This window comes from Cornus florida, unplaced genomic scaffold, assembly GCF_030987335.1.
Source record: "Cornus florida cultivar Cherokee Brave unplaced genomic scaffold, ASM3098733v1 CherokeeBrave_3.0.0_Hap2_Chr09, whole genome shotgun sequence".
Classification (NCBI taxonomy): domain Eukaryota; kingdom Viridiplantae; phylum Streptophyta; class Magnoliopsida; order Cornales; family Cornaceae; genus Cornus; species Cornus florida.
The window spans coordinates 49,827,311-49,842,959 of NW_026775579.1; the positions used below are offsets into that span (position 1 = coordinate 49,827,311).

The 15,649-nt window shown below is 38.6% G+C and overlaps 1 protein-coding gene across 1 annotated transcript; it reads right to left on the reverse strand.

Moving 5' to 3' along the window:
- Positions 1-4,950: 4,950 nt before the first annotated feature.
- Positions 4,951-5,853, reverse strand: LOC132272590 (uncharacterized). Its single transcript, XM_059773710.1, has one exon. It carries the CDS (start codon positions 5,851-5,853, stop codon positions 4,951-4,953), a length of 903 nt encoding a protein of 300 aa, XP_059629693.1.
- Positions 5,854-15,649: the final 9,796 nt, after the last annotated feature.

Consider the following 15,649-nt stretch of genomic DNA (forward strand, 5'->3'; position numbering starts at 1 on the left):
TAACTGACGAGGCTTTAGATTTGTATGTACGAGCTCATAGCTCAAAGGAAACCTCCACCCACTTAGAGAAAGGTAAGAAAGACAAACATACTTATATGTGAACTTATTGATTTTTAGTTAATATCTCATTAAGTATTTCCCTTATTACTTTTTATGCAGGCAAGAAGCTCAGTAAAAGACTCCTAGCCCAAGTCCGGTCAAGTAATCTCCCTTCTACTCCTGCTTCCAAAAAATTACGAAGGGTAGGAGAAGGGAATCATGGTACATCCGCAAGCCCTGGAGTGTTATCAGGTCCTACTCTTGTACCTCTAGGTTTCAGCGGGTTTGGTGGGGTTCCTACTAGTTTCGAAAGTTTTTGTTCAGTATCAACCAACCAAGCCTTTTCCCACGGGGAATCGATTCTCGATGACGCTAATGTCGCGAATGACAGGTTACATAAAATGGTAGTAAAAGACGACACTGCCAGATTGCAGAGTCTGCCAGCATCTGAGCTTTCAAAGAAATTTCTTCATCTAATTAGCCAGGTGAGATTTTACCCTTATTATGCGCATCTCTTTTTTTTTCGTTTATTTATTTATTTATTTTTAACTGTTTGCCACTATTTATTTATTTATAGGGCACTACATACTCTGTTGTTATCGCCAAAGAATACGAGAAGCTTTCCTTAGAGATGGCTTCCCTCAAGGCTAAATATGAAGATGTTACTTCTACACTTAAAATAAAAGAAGATGACTTGACTAATGCAAAATTAAACTTTCAAGATGAGAAAGTGAAACTTACCAAAGAATACTCTGATAAGCTGGAATTCGAGAAGCTAGCTGCCGTGGAGAGTTTTAAAAATTCTGATGAATTCAAGGTGTTCATAGGCAAGGCTTGCTGTGATGGTTTTGACCGGTTCAAAGCTCTTGTCGGCAAAGATCGTCCAGACATAGACTTTTCTAGGTATGACGTTCTAAGTGAGAGCGAAGAGGAAGATTGAATTCCATAGTATTAGTCATATATATATATATATATATATATCAGGTTTTTTGATTTCTCAGTATGTTGTTCCTTTAAAACTTTTTAGAATATCTTTGAATCCAGAGAATAGTTGCTCTACTTTTGTCTTTCATGGTATTGTTTCATACTTGTTGTTTCCTTATACAGAACTCATTTTACTTTCCCAGGCTTCACTCAGCCAGTCCTTCTTTCGAAGGAACATATTTTTACGAGCTTCACCCAGCTCGTCCCTTTAGTAAGGAAAAGTCACTTATTTCTTTTAATAAAGAAGGGGACTTAATGTGTCACTAGTCCTTATGTGACTTATAAAATTCAGTAGAAACACGTGCAATAAATACGAATAACCATTTTATTAAAGACCTATCGAAAATAATAATCGATAGTTGAATATTAGCATCCGTTACACACTGGTCTGCTTTATTGTAGCTAAAAACACTCTATCACTTTTAAAAGTGAGATAATAAAATAAAACACAGCCTGGCATGAGTACCTACTGGTAATATTTCCTCAAATGTTCTGCATTTCACGGGTGGGGAAGCTGGCTCCCACCAAGTGACTCTAACCAGTATGCCCCCGGTCTGTTGCTTTTGGTTACTCGATAAGGGCCCTCCCAATTGGGAGCTAACTTTCCTTCCCCCTTTTCCTTAGTAGCCGGGGTAACCTCACGAAGCACCAGGTCTCCTGGTTCGAACCTCCTTGGCTTGACTCGGGCATTGTAGTACTTGGATATCATCCGCTGGTAAGCCGCAACCTTGACCTGGGCCTGCTCCCTTTTCTCTTCTACCAGGTCTAGGTTTAATTGTAGTTCCACTCCGTTCTGTTGAGGTTCAAAATACTTGGTTCTGAAGGTAGCAACCTTTGTTTCTACCGGGATCACAGCTTCACTTCCAAAAGCTAACCCAAAAGGGGTCTCCCCAGTAGGGGTTCTTACGGTAGTGCGATAGGCCCATAAAACTCCGGGTAGTTGTTCAGGCCACAAGCCCTTGGCCTTTTCTAGGCGCATCTTGATCATCTTCAATATTGTCCTATTCGTGACTTCAACCTGCCCATTGGCCTGGGGATGGGCAGGAGAGGAGAAATGAACTTTGATCCCAAGTTCATTACAAAAATCGAGGAACTGCTCACTTTCAAACTGCTTCCCATTATCGGTCACAATTACCCTTGGTGCTCCGAACCTGCAGATTATTGTCTTCCAGAAAAACTTTTTTACTTCATTCGCTCCAATATGAGCTAATGGCTCAGCTTCTACCCATTTGGTGAAATAATCGATAGCCACAATTACGTATTTAGTTTGTCCCTTCCCTTGGGGTAAGGGGCCGATGAGGTCTGTCCCCCATTGGGCAAAAGGCCACGGCCCTGTAAGAGGGGTTAACTTTTCTGCTGGTTGTTTTGGGACATTGGCGAATCTCTGACACTTGTCACATTTCTTCACAAACTCAAGTGCATCTGTCCTCATAGTAGGCCAAAAGTATCCTTGTCGGATAGCTTTATGCGCTAGTGATGTGCCCCCAGCATGATTTCCACAAAGGCCTTCATGTATGTCCTTTAGAATGTAATTTGCCTCATCAATAGAGACACAACGCAAGTAGGGTAGAGAAAATCCCTTCTTGTAGAGAACCCCATCAACGAGGGAATATTTTGCCGCACGCATCCTAATCTTTCGTGCTTCCATGCGGTCCTGGGGTAGCTCTTCGTTCTCAATGTACCTGATAATGGGTTCTGCCCACTCCATGCCATGGGCCACCTGGTGTATTTTCTGTGGCCAATCCCAGACTGTGCTAGGCTCATCCAAATATCCCACGGGTATGGCTTTATCTTCCTCTGTGGTTGCCAGTCGAGCCAGGGCGTCTGCCTGCGCATTCTCTTCTCGGGGAATCCGGTGAATAGAAAACTTCTTAAAAAAACCCTTGATATCCTCTATCTTATCTAAATAGGTCTTCATCTTCTCATCCTTGGCTTCATATTCCCCCTGGACTTGTCCAGTTATTAGTTGAGAGTCAGTATATGCTACTAGTCGTTCAACTTCCAAAGTTTTCGCCATCCTGAGGCCTGCTAGGAGGGCTTCATACTCTGCCTCATTGTTGGTGCTTTAAAACCAAACCTGAGTGCATATTTGATGCATTCCCCATTTGGGGAGATAATTACTAGCCCTGCCCCACTTGCACGGGCGTTGACAGACCCATCCACATATAACGTCCAAGTAGATTCGGCTTCTTCCTGCTTGTCTGCAACATGCTCGGGCCCATCTTTAGGTGTGAATTCCGCTATAACATCTGCCAGTACCTGGGCTTTTAAGGCCGTTCGGGGTTTGTATTGGATATCGAACTCTCCAAGTTCTACCGACCACTTCATGAGTCGCCCTGAAATATCAGGTTTGTGGAGAACCTGCCTGATTGTATGAGCTTGGAAGTAAGGCCTGAGTTTCCTCGCGGAGATAACTAGAGCAAATGCCAACTTTTCTATCCTTGGGTATCTTTCTTCCGCCCCCCTGAATGCACGACTAATATAATATACCGGTTTCTGGTTTCCATCCTCTTCGCGGACCAAGGCTGAGCTTACTGCCGACGGAGAAACTGCCAAGTACAAATACAACTGTTCTCCTTGCATCGCCCGCGACAATAATGGTGGTGAAGTGAGATACTCCTTTAGCTCTGTAAAAGCTTGCTCACACTCAGGGGTCCATGAAAAAGCTTTCCTAAGCACACGGAAAAAAGGCAAACACCTATCGGTCACCCTGGAAATCAACCTATTCAGAGCTGCGATCCTTCCTGTCAATCTTTGAAGTTCCTTGGTCGATGCTGGAGACTGCATGTTGAGAATCACCTGGACCTTCTCAGGGTTAGCTTCTATCCCTCTTCTACTTACCATGTAACCGAGGAATTTCCCAGAGGAGACTCCGAAGGCACATTTACTTGGGTTGAGCTTCATCTGGTGTTTCCTGAGGACTTGGAACGTTTCCTGTAGATCAACCAGATGGTCTTGAGCTTTCAAGCTTTTTACCAGCATGTCATCCACATACACTTCCATATTCCTTCCGATTTGGTCCTTAAACATCAGGTTTACTAGCCGCTGATATGTTGCACCAGCATTTTTTAGCCTAAAAGGCATCACCTTATAGCAATATAAACCTCTGTCCGTGATGAAAGAGGTTTTATCTCTGTCTGGCGTGTGCATTGAGATTTAGTTATACCCTGAGTATGCATCCATAAAACTGAGCAGCTCATGGCCAGCTGTCCCTTCTACCAACATATCAATTCTTGGCAGAGGGAAACTGTCTTTGGGGCACGCCTTATTTAAATCCGTAAAGTCTACACACAACGTCCATTTTCCATTGGCCTTTTTTACCAAAACAACATTGGCCAACCAGTCGGGATAATGAACCTCCTGGATGAAATCAGCTTTCATAAGCTTATTCACCTCTTCTGATATAGCCATGTTCCTTTCCGCGGCAAATGTTCTTCGCTTTTGCCTGATAGGTTTGAATGTAGGATCTGTGTTTAATCGATGCTCAATCGTGGTTGGATTAATACCGGGCATGTCTTCATGTGACCAAGCGAATACATCTTGATTCTGTCTGAGGAACTGTATAAGAATATTTGTGAAATCTGAGGGGAGCAGAGACCCTATCTTCACCTTTTTTGTTATGTCAGTGTCATTCAAGCATATCTCCACCAAGTCCTCGATTGGCTTAGCCCGGTCTTGCTCATTCTCTTCAACTTCATCGACAATCAAAGCCTCCTGCTGTCTCTTTTCTTTGAGAGAGGCAACGTAGCATTCTCTGGCAATGGACTGATCTCCTCTTAGTTCGCCCACGCCATGCTCGGTAGGGAAGCGCATTAATAGGTGATAAGTCGAAGTGATAGCCCTCATCGAATTTAAGGTTGCTCTTCCTAGGATGACATTGTAAGCAGATGGATAATCCACCACCAGGAAGTCGACCATGACAGTGACTTATTTTGGGCTAGTTCCTGCAGTGACAGGAAGGATGACTGCTCCTAGAGGATAGACTTTGTCTCCCGTGAATCCCACCAATGGTGATCTGGTAGGTCTGAGTTTCTCCTTACCAATCTTCATCTTGCTGAATGCATCAAGAAAAATGATATTAGTTGAACTTCCGTTATCTACCAAGATTCGCCGAGTATTATAGTTAGCGATCATCATGGTGACAACAAGAGGGTCGTCATGAGGCTGCTGCACATCTTTCATGTCTTCATCTGAGAATGTAATAACTGGATCACCTAAACGAGGCATCTTTCGATGTTGAATCTGTACTCCCACTTCGCACACCTCAGATGAGCTTCGCATTCTCCTTGCATAGGCCTTACGGGCTGAGCTCAATTCTCCACCTCCTGCACACCCCCCGGCTATGACCCTGATCTCTCCTATTGGTTGTTGATCAGGAGGGTGGTTATCTCGGCCTGCTCTTAGTGGGTTAATGTCGGTTCTGTCATTCCCCACAATAAATTTTTGCATGTGCCCCCTTCGGATCAGAGTCTCAATTTGATCCTTAAGGTCGAAGCAATCCTCTGTAGCGTGCCCATGGTCTTTATGGAACCTACAATACTTAGCACGAGGTCTCCTTGCCGGATCTGACTTCAACTTAGGTGGCCACTTCAGATATGGTTCATCCTGGATCTGTAGGAAAACTTTATCTATCGGCATATTTAAAGGAGTGTCATTTGTATACCTCTCCGTGTTCTTATAGCGAGATGCCCTTTCATTCTGGTTGACCATGGGTTTCTTATACTTGGTTTCCTTTTCATCTCTGATCGTCAGGGCCGGCCTTTTCTTGTCTGACTTCTTATCCTCCCCTTCTTTTCCCTTTCTCGCAATCATTGCATCTTCAGCATTCATATGTCTTTTAGCTCAAACCAATAACTCGGCCATGTTGGTAGGAGGTTCCTCTGATAAAGAGAAGAGAAATCTTGAGGTTTGAAGTCCTCCCATGAAGGCGGCTAGGGCCACCTTGTCATCCGCTTCCTCCACCTGTAACATCTCCGTGTTAAAACGACTAATGTAATCTTGCAGTGACTCTCCCTTCTGTTGCTTCACAGTAAGGAGGTGGGTAGCCGGCCTTCTATGCCTCTGGCCAGCAATGAAATGGCCTACAAAGCCCTTACTCAATTCTTCAAAGGTTTCGATAGTTCCTGGCTTTAGTTTGTTGAACCATACCCGTGCTGATCCTTTAAGAGTCGTTGGGAAAGCCCTGCACATGATCTCATCCGGCATCGCGTGTAGGTGCATAAGAGCCTAAAAAGTCTCCAAGTGGTCGAGGGGATCTTTAGTTCCATCAAAACTCTCAATTGTGGGCATTCTAAATTTGCTTGGCAAAGGGCATTTCATAACCGAGGGGCTGAATGGCAAATTGGTTTTCTGCACCAAACCATCTATGGCTGCAATGCCTTTTCCCTTTATGGCCTGCATCACACCCTCCATCTTTGCCTTGAGATCCTGCATCTCTAGGTCAACGTGGGAAATTTCCTCGGTCTTTTCAATGACAGTCGTGTCTTCATGGGGTCGGGAACTGCGTGGAAGAAAGGGGTGGATCACCTCTCTATGTCGGTTTCCCACCTGGCTTTGTTCAACTTCGGTCTCATGTCGGGGAGGATGAGTATCCTGCTCTTCCAGATTCCTGTTACCCCTGTTTGGATTCGAGAGGTCTTGGCGTGGCAAGCCCTGTTGAACCGGTGGAACAAGGTGTTGTAGGAGTGCTGCATTTGGTTGGATCAACTGGTCCATACCCTGATTCAGAGTTTGAACTTGCAGTTCCAACGCTGCAAATCGTGTCTGGTCATTTGGGACGTCTAGATTTTGACCCGACTCTTCCCTTAGACCAGATCCCTGCGACGGTGTTCCTTCGGTAACCATACCGGACCGCAAACGTCTATACCCAACGAGTAATAAATCGATTCAAGGAAATCGCTGTTCCCACAGACGGCGCCAACTATTGAGGTTGAATTTCGCCGCGGTCTAGTACGACACCGTTTCCTGTAAAATAAGGATGGCAAAGTCAAACACCGGTGTGGTGCCGGCCGTTGACCCTCCGACGATCAAGTTAGCAAGGATTCTCGATAGAGAATTTTAATCGTAATTTGCTTAGTAGGAGTTTTTTTTGTGTGTACCTTATCCCCGAGTCGTCTTTGTCTTTATAGTCACTTCCTTTATTCTTGATAAGGGAGTTTCATCATCCTTAGCCCATGGAGCCTACCTCGTGGAAACCCTATCCTTGATAAGATTTGAACTTATCCCATGACAAATCCTATCCTAGATACGATTTGTCATCATTCTTATCTAACAGAATGGTTATCCTTAATAACGAGATATTATCGTCTGAGAGTTGGAGAAATCTGGTGGCAGGTCAATATTTAATTCCTTTTTTTGTTAAGTCAAGATAGGCTAGGGTTATTTTTCCCTATCAGTTTTCTTTTCAGCATTATATCTATTCTTGTTTATCCTTTTATATTCTGTGTTTATTTATTACCGATTTGTTTTGATATCCTCGGGCATTTGGGTGTGGGCCTGGCTAACCCGCATTCAAAAATCCGGGGGTATCACAGACGGGGGAAGTCCCCGTAGGAAAAACCATAACAGGAATTTCATGAAAATTAGCTTCACAAAATATACATAAGATTTTGAACAAAAATATATATATGCAATTTGAGAAAAATAACAGTCAATAAAATATTTGAAACAAAATCACCAAGCCATTCAAGGTATAAAGAACCCTACGCTGTAAAATAAATCATCCATATGAGCATCAACACTTTCAAACTCTCGGTTCTCTGTGTGTCTTCAATTTATTTCATCTTCTATATACTTTTTAATTTCTCTTTCTTTCTTTTTATCACTTAGCACACACAACACTCAATTTATAGGCAATCGTACCGACACAAAATCACTGCTCACCAACAAATATCTATTTAAAAATCAACACAACAATAGTGGACCCCGCCACTTTCTCCCTTACTTTACCTTTCCTTTATCCTTATCTTCCATCATCACAATTTTATCTACAACCTCAGCCACGAAAAATACTAAGGCAATTAACCAAAAATCCCCTAGTGGGACCCGCCACATTACCATTACATTTCCTATTCCTTTTCTTACCTTTTAGGCAACCCCCCTTTTCATTCTTTCAGATGTCATAAATATATATATATATATATATATATATATATATATATATATATATATATATATATATACATACAAACCAAATCAAACCCATCTTTCTTTCTCATCCCAAATTTCGGCTTGCCCTTTCTCCAACTGACACTATATATATATATATCATACATATATGCACACACTTTGTGACAATATATCAAACCCATTAAATATTTCAATTGGGTAAATCCAATCATAATTAAATAATTAATCTTGATAATTAAAAATGATGAAATAAATATAAATTAAAATCTTAAAAATCCAGGATGTCACATTCTCTACCATTGAAAAAGAATTTCGTCCGAAAATTCAGATCCAACAGTTTTCGCAAACCCGAAAATATCAAAAATCACAAAACAAAATCCAAAAATCCTTACCCCGGGCGATGTGAGATATCGTGACATGTAAAACGTTGTGGTAGCTGACAGTGCTAGTTACTCGCTCACACACTCCGTAACCGTTATGGTAGATAGTCGATGTCATCACCCGCCTACAAAAATAGAACCAATAGTGAATAGGGACACATGCCCAATCACAAACAGTAATCATCATAGTAGCTGCCAGTAAACGATATCCGCACACACACAACCGACTACGAGTGGTAGCTAGCTGGTACCAAACATTCGCCTACTCACACTCGTCTAGCTACATCATCGCTACACTCACACTTCCGGCTGGGTCAAGCTCTGATACCATTTTGTAACGGCCCAAAAATTCTAATAAAATTCCTCAATCTCATTAAATTTCAAAATACTTCAATATACACCCAGTCTCATAAAAAAAATAAAAAAAAAATCCTTTATTGATACAAAAATCAATTTCCTCAAATAAAAACAACATCTCTAAATAAATAAAATAAATCCCATAACGCCAACTCTTCCACCTAAACCTGAAACTAGCAATCCACATTCCTTCTCAGTACCTAAAACTGGAAGAGGGTGAGATGGGGGAAGTCCCAATAGGAAAAACCATAAATTTCAAGGAGTTTCATGAAAATTAGCTTCACAAAATATACGTATGATTTTGAACAAAAATACATATATGCAATTTGAGTAAAATAACAGTCAATAAAATATTTGAAACAAAACCATCAAGCCATTCAAGGTATAAAAAACCCTACGCTGTAAAATAAATCATTCATCTGAGCATCATCGCTTCTAAACTCTCGGTTTTCTGTATGTCCTTAATCTATTTCATCTTCTCTGTACTTCTTTAATTTCTCTTTCTTTCTTTCTATCACTTAGCACACACAACACTCAATTTATAGGTAATCGTACCGACACAAAATCACTGCTCACCAACAAATATCTATTAAAAAATCAACACATCAATAGTGGACCCCGCCACTTTCTCCCTTACTTTACCTTTCCTTTATCCTTATCTTCCATCTCAGCCACGTAAAACAATAAGGAAATTGATAAAAAAATCCCCCAGTGGGACCCGCCACATTATCATTATATTTCCTTTTCCTTTTCTTACTTTTTCGGCAGCCCATGTTTTCATTCTTTCAGATGCCATATATATATATATATATATATATATATATATATATGCACACACTTTGTGACAATATATCAAACCCATTAAATATCTCAATTGGGTAAATCCAATCATAATTAAATAATCAATCTTGACAATTAAAAATGATGAAATAAATATAAATTAAAATCTTAAAAATCCAGGTTGTCACAACTAGTACATATAAATATAAATGTTCAAAAAAAATCCTTGAGGTTTCACCAAACGAGCACAACACCCTTTTATGGTATAAACGTGAACATTATAGTCCCTGTAGTTTCAAAAGTGAGCAACTTGCCTCCTTACATTTCACCTCCGATCATAAAGGGGTATTGTGCTCATTTGGTGAAACCTCAAGGACTTTTTTTAAACATCTATATCTATATGTACTAGTAAAAAACAAAAGCACGTGCATTACACGAGAACTTAACTCCTTATAGGACCGAAATCACGAAAGATCAAAAACAAATTATAAGAGTAATTTTGTTTCTTTTATCATATATACTCATAATTCTTTTAAAATTAAAAAAAAAATTATCTTTAAATCGACACCCTAGCAAGAAAAACAGGCCCAAATTTTCTCTCTTGCTATCTTTCTCCAAAACTATTTTCTGATCAGCGGCGATCGACGTTAGTCCACGGCCAACCCACAATTCCTCGGAGATTTTCTACATACTTTTATCTCTCTTTCACTCTCTCGCTCTTTTTTATGACAATTACTTAGGGTTTGTTTAGTAACTAGAATTAATTCCTACTTTTGACTGTCAATTCTGAAAAAAGCAAAAATAAAAATAAAATTACGTTTATTAAATTACTTTCGCTTTTTCATTTTGAGAAAGTAATTTCTAATTTTGTGAAGAGAATAGAAGAGAAAGTGAAAAATTCTCACTTTCTTTACTTTCTGTACTGTGCAAAGAAATTAATTCCTAACACTGTAGCATTAACTTAAAACCTAAAAACGATGTTCTCGTTTATATCATCACAACCCTAGCCTCTCTCGCCTTCATATCATTGTTTCTTCAAGAAACTTCAACCAAGGCTCCAGATCGTGCTCCCTCAGAATCTATTACCGTTGACCGGCAACGAAGACAAAACTCAACAGGCGACTGACAACACCATCTCTAAGTTCGCCCTCTCTTCTTAGATTCTTTCTTTCCTCATCTATGAAGTTTTTGCCCCATAAATGTGCAATTTATCTCTTCCTGGATCATTTTATACTCCATTTTTAGTGAAATATCTATCTTTCCCTTTATATTTATTAGATCTATACTCAAAAGTATATGGTTAACGAATGATCGTACAGGGATGGGGTAGGGCGTTTTAACTTTGGGCTAACAAGAACCTGATTTTAATACTAGTAAATGCATTTTTCAGGAAATATTAGTTGAAGATGATATTAAATCTATATCAAAGAATGAAAATAGGAAAGACACCACCTTTTAGGGGAAAAAATTAATGACTTTCATCTTCAAATTTAGGAAAAAAAAATTACTTCTTCCTCAACTAATATTTACTCACAAATGCATTTACTGGTATTAAAATCAATTTCTTGTTAGCCCAAAGCTAAAACGCCCTACCCCATCCCTATACGATTATTCGTTAGTCACATACTTTGAGTATAGATCTAATAAATATAAAGGGAAAGATAAATATTTAACTAAAAATAGAGCATAAAATGATCCAGGAAGAGATAAATTGCACATTTCTGGGGTAAAAACTTCATATATGAGAAAAGAGAGAATCTGAGAAGAGAGGGCGAACTTATAGATGGTGTTGTCGGTCACTCGTTGAGTTTTGTCTCCATTACCGGTCGATGGTAGTAGATTATAAAGGAGCATGATCTAGAGCCCTGGTTGAAGTTTCTTGAAGCAGCAATGATATGAAGGCGAAAGAGGCTAGGGTTGTGATGATATAAACGAGATCGTCATTTTTAGGTTTTAAATTAGCGCTACATTGTTAAGAATTAATTTCTCCGCACAGTACATAAAATAGAGAAAGTGAGACACTTTCTCTTCTCTTCACAAAATTAGAAATTACTTTCTTAAAATGAAAAAGCGAAAGTAATTTAATAAACGTAATTTTATTTTTATTTTTGCTTTTTCAGAATTGATAGTCGAAAGTAGGAATTAATTCCAGTTACTAAATAAGCCCTAAGTAATTGTCAAAAAAAAAGAGCGAGAGAGTGAAAGAGAAATAAAAGCATATAGAAAATCTCCGAGAAATGGTGGGTTGGCCGTGGACTGACGCCGATCACCGTTTATCAAAAAATAGTTTTGGAGAGAGAGAGCAAGAGAGAAAATTTGGGTCTGTTTTTCTTACTAGGGTGTCGATTTAAATTTAAATTTTTTTTTAAAGACAATTATGAGTATATATGATTAGGGATGGCAACAGGGGTAGGTTTGGGCGGGTGTACCCTCCCTCGCCCCCGCCCCCGCAACCGTTTAAAACCCGTGTCCCAGTTCCCGCCCAAAACCGCAAAAACGGGGGGACTTTTCACCTCTTTCCCGCAACCATTTAACATTTTTACCCCACGGGTAACGTCCCGCCCCGTTTAAAACTATAATTTATTTATTGCTGAAATAGATTTGTTCTTTTTTTCCCCCCGTCATCTTCAGTTCTTCACAATTGTAACTTTCTTCTAATCAAATTTATTTGTTACTTTAATATTTTTATGTAGGGTACTTAATATATATATATACTGAAAAATATATATACTAATGAAATAAGAGTACTTAAGTAATTTGTCTATCTAAACGGGGCGGGGCGAAGCGGGGCGAAGCGGGGCGACCTTCCCCCGTCCCCGCACCAAACCCGCAAGGATTTTTATTACATCAAACCATTCCCGCCCAAATAAGCTAAACGGTCCCCCAAATCACCAAAAAACTGGGCGGGGTAGGGTGGGGCGGGTAACCGCAGGGGCTGGTTAAATTTCCATCCCTCTATATGATAAAAGAAACAAAATTACTCTTATAATTTGTTTTTGATCTTTCGTAATTTCAGTCCTATAAGGAGTTCAGTTCACGTGCAATGCACGTGCTTTTGCTTTTTACTAGTACATATAAAAATAAATGCTCAAAAAAATTTCTTGAGGTTTCACCAAATGACCACAATACCCCCTTATGGTTGGAGGTGAAATGTAAGGAGGCAAGTTGCTCACTTTTGAAACTATAGGGACTGATTTGTTCATGTTTATACCATAAGAGGATATTGTGCTCATTTGGTAAAACCTCAAGGAGTTTTTTTTTAACATCTATATTTATATGTACTAGTAAAAAGCAAAAGCACGTGCATTGCACGTGAACTGAACTCCTTATATGACCGAAATCATGAAAGATCAAAAATAAATTATAAGAGTAATTTTGTTTATTTTATCATATATACTCATAATTCACTTAAAATTAAAAATAAAATAAAAATTAATTTTAAATCGACACCCTGGCAAGAAAAACATACCTAAATTCTCTCTTGCTCTCTCTCTCCAAAACCATTTTCTGATTAGCGGCGATTGGTGTCAATCCATGGCCAACCCACCATTCCACGGAGATTTTCTGTATGCTTTTATCTCTCTTTCACTCTCTTGCTATTTTTTTGACAATTACTTAGGGTTTTGATTCTTGATTCAATTGAAGGTTTTTGGTTCCATCGTCAGATTGTCTCTTCACACGCACTCAATCTCTACCACCGACAACCGACGCTGGAGACGGCAAACCACTGTCCACTGTTCATCGGCGAATTCTGTATGTTTTCTACTGTTTAATCCTCATATCTGTTTTTGACATTTTTTCTAAAACATTTGCAAAATGAATCCCTGATGGGTCTTTCTTTCTTTAAAATATTTTGTCACCAGAGACCACAAATTGGAGACGGCAAACCCATGGCAAGTTCTATTTTCCTCCCATCCTCACATTTGTTTGGGTTTTTTTTTTTTCTTTCTTTCTATTTTCTGGAGTTTGATTATATATGTGTATGTGTATGTATATTTTCTATTTTTTTCACTATGTAAGTTATTAAATGGGATTCCAGTTTGTTTAGTAACACCTAAAGATACAATAATTAGTAGATACCATATGGACTCCTTAGCTTTTTTTCTACAATCCTTTCCCATATTTTCATTGTACGACTTATTAATTTAATTCCTCTATAATTGCCATGTATGCTTTTTTTTTTATTTTATTTTTGTTAAGTAAGCAAAATTACAATAATGTCCTTAATAATCAAAGTAAGCTCTAACAGTTGTATTTACTTTCTTTTATAAAATCTTGTTTATCTATAAAAAATTAACTGGTAAAACTTTCATTTGATTTGTTCTTTCTTTCATTTCGGTGATGAAGAAGTTTGCGGACATTGTTTAATTCTTGTTTCCTAAGCTTTGCCCCAACGAAGTGTTGTGTATCAGTTAGTTAAACGCAACACTTTGCTGTCAAGTTCATTGCTATAAATTGCATTTTGCTTACCAGGATTACGTTTGGAAAACAATTTACAGCAATGAACTTGACATAGAAGTGGCAGAAGATCCTTCTAGAAAACCATGCAATTCATTTAAAGGTACGATCTTTTAATACCTTTGTAGATTGGTGATAAATTAAGTCCATTTTGGGTGTTTAATAAAAATCGAATTAAGTTCATTTTGCAACTGATTCAAAGCATAAATCATTTCTAGAATTCCAAAAATCCAACAAACAAAAGAAGCCAAACTCAACTAAACCAGTGGTTATGCAAAAGTGAATGAGATGAATCCGGTGCTGATTTAACTTTTCTAAAATTGCTTCCAAAAAAAGTCCATTCTACCATGTCATATGCCTTGCTCATGTCCTTTTTCAAAGAGCCATATTTGTTTTTTTTTCACTCTTTTATTTCTTCCTTATACAAATGCAAAAGCTTATGAGTGATAAGGGTGTTGCCAGTAATTTGTTTACCAGCTATGAATGCACTCTGAGTTTCACTGATGATACACTTGAGGATAGTTTTAAGTCTATTTGTCATAAACTTAGAAATGATTTTGTATATCATATTGCAAAGTGAAAATAGGTCTACGCTGGCTGACTAAGGGTAGGGTGTTTTACTTTGAGGTAGATTTTGTACATTTATATGATTTAGACTTTTCAGCATGAAACCTAAATGGAAAAAGCTGTTAACAGCATGTAAGATCTCACTTTTGGGACTTTAACTAATGAATTTTGATGATACACTTGTTGCCTTCATTTTGCTTCTTTTTTCTCTTGGCTTCTCTATTTTGTTGTAATCTGGAAATCACATTTTTCCATAATGTTGTTGTCTGTGGAGGTTTTCCTACTTTGGGATTTGTATTTTCCGAATGAAGTTCAATTAAGGAAAATAAATAATTGGGGGCATGACATGGTTATTAATAAGCTAGTTAATTCCACCGGATACAAAATACGTTCCCTAATATCCCAATTTGAAAACTCTTTTCATTAAACTTGAAAGAAATTCAATTTCCCACCCCCACACACCACTATGCACCCACATTATGAAATGGATGGCATCATGAAGATGGATAATGTCATTTCGTGAATGCTCTAAGAATATGAGCACATTATTGAACACAACTTAACAAGGATAAGCTCACATAGGCATTTCATCAAACAAGTAGCATGCTAATTATGATATAACTCAATTTTAAGGAAATATAGAACAAACTAATCACATAGGGCATGAAATTCTTCAAGTAGCATGTAAGGAAGCATGGCTATCATAACTTAACCATAAAGAGAACATGGAATTTCACAACTAACAACAATTCAACAAGAATTGATTAAACAAGAAATCATCTAAATTCAAGTAACAAGATAATATTTTATCTATACGTACTTTACATGGAAAATTATAGAAATTACTTACAAAAGCTTAAGAATTCGCAAATTAGACAAACCCTATCTCAAATGAAGAGCAAACCATAGCTTCCTTCAAGGTGAGATTGCTCCAACACTCACAAAAATCATACTAA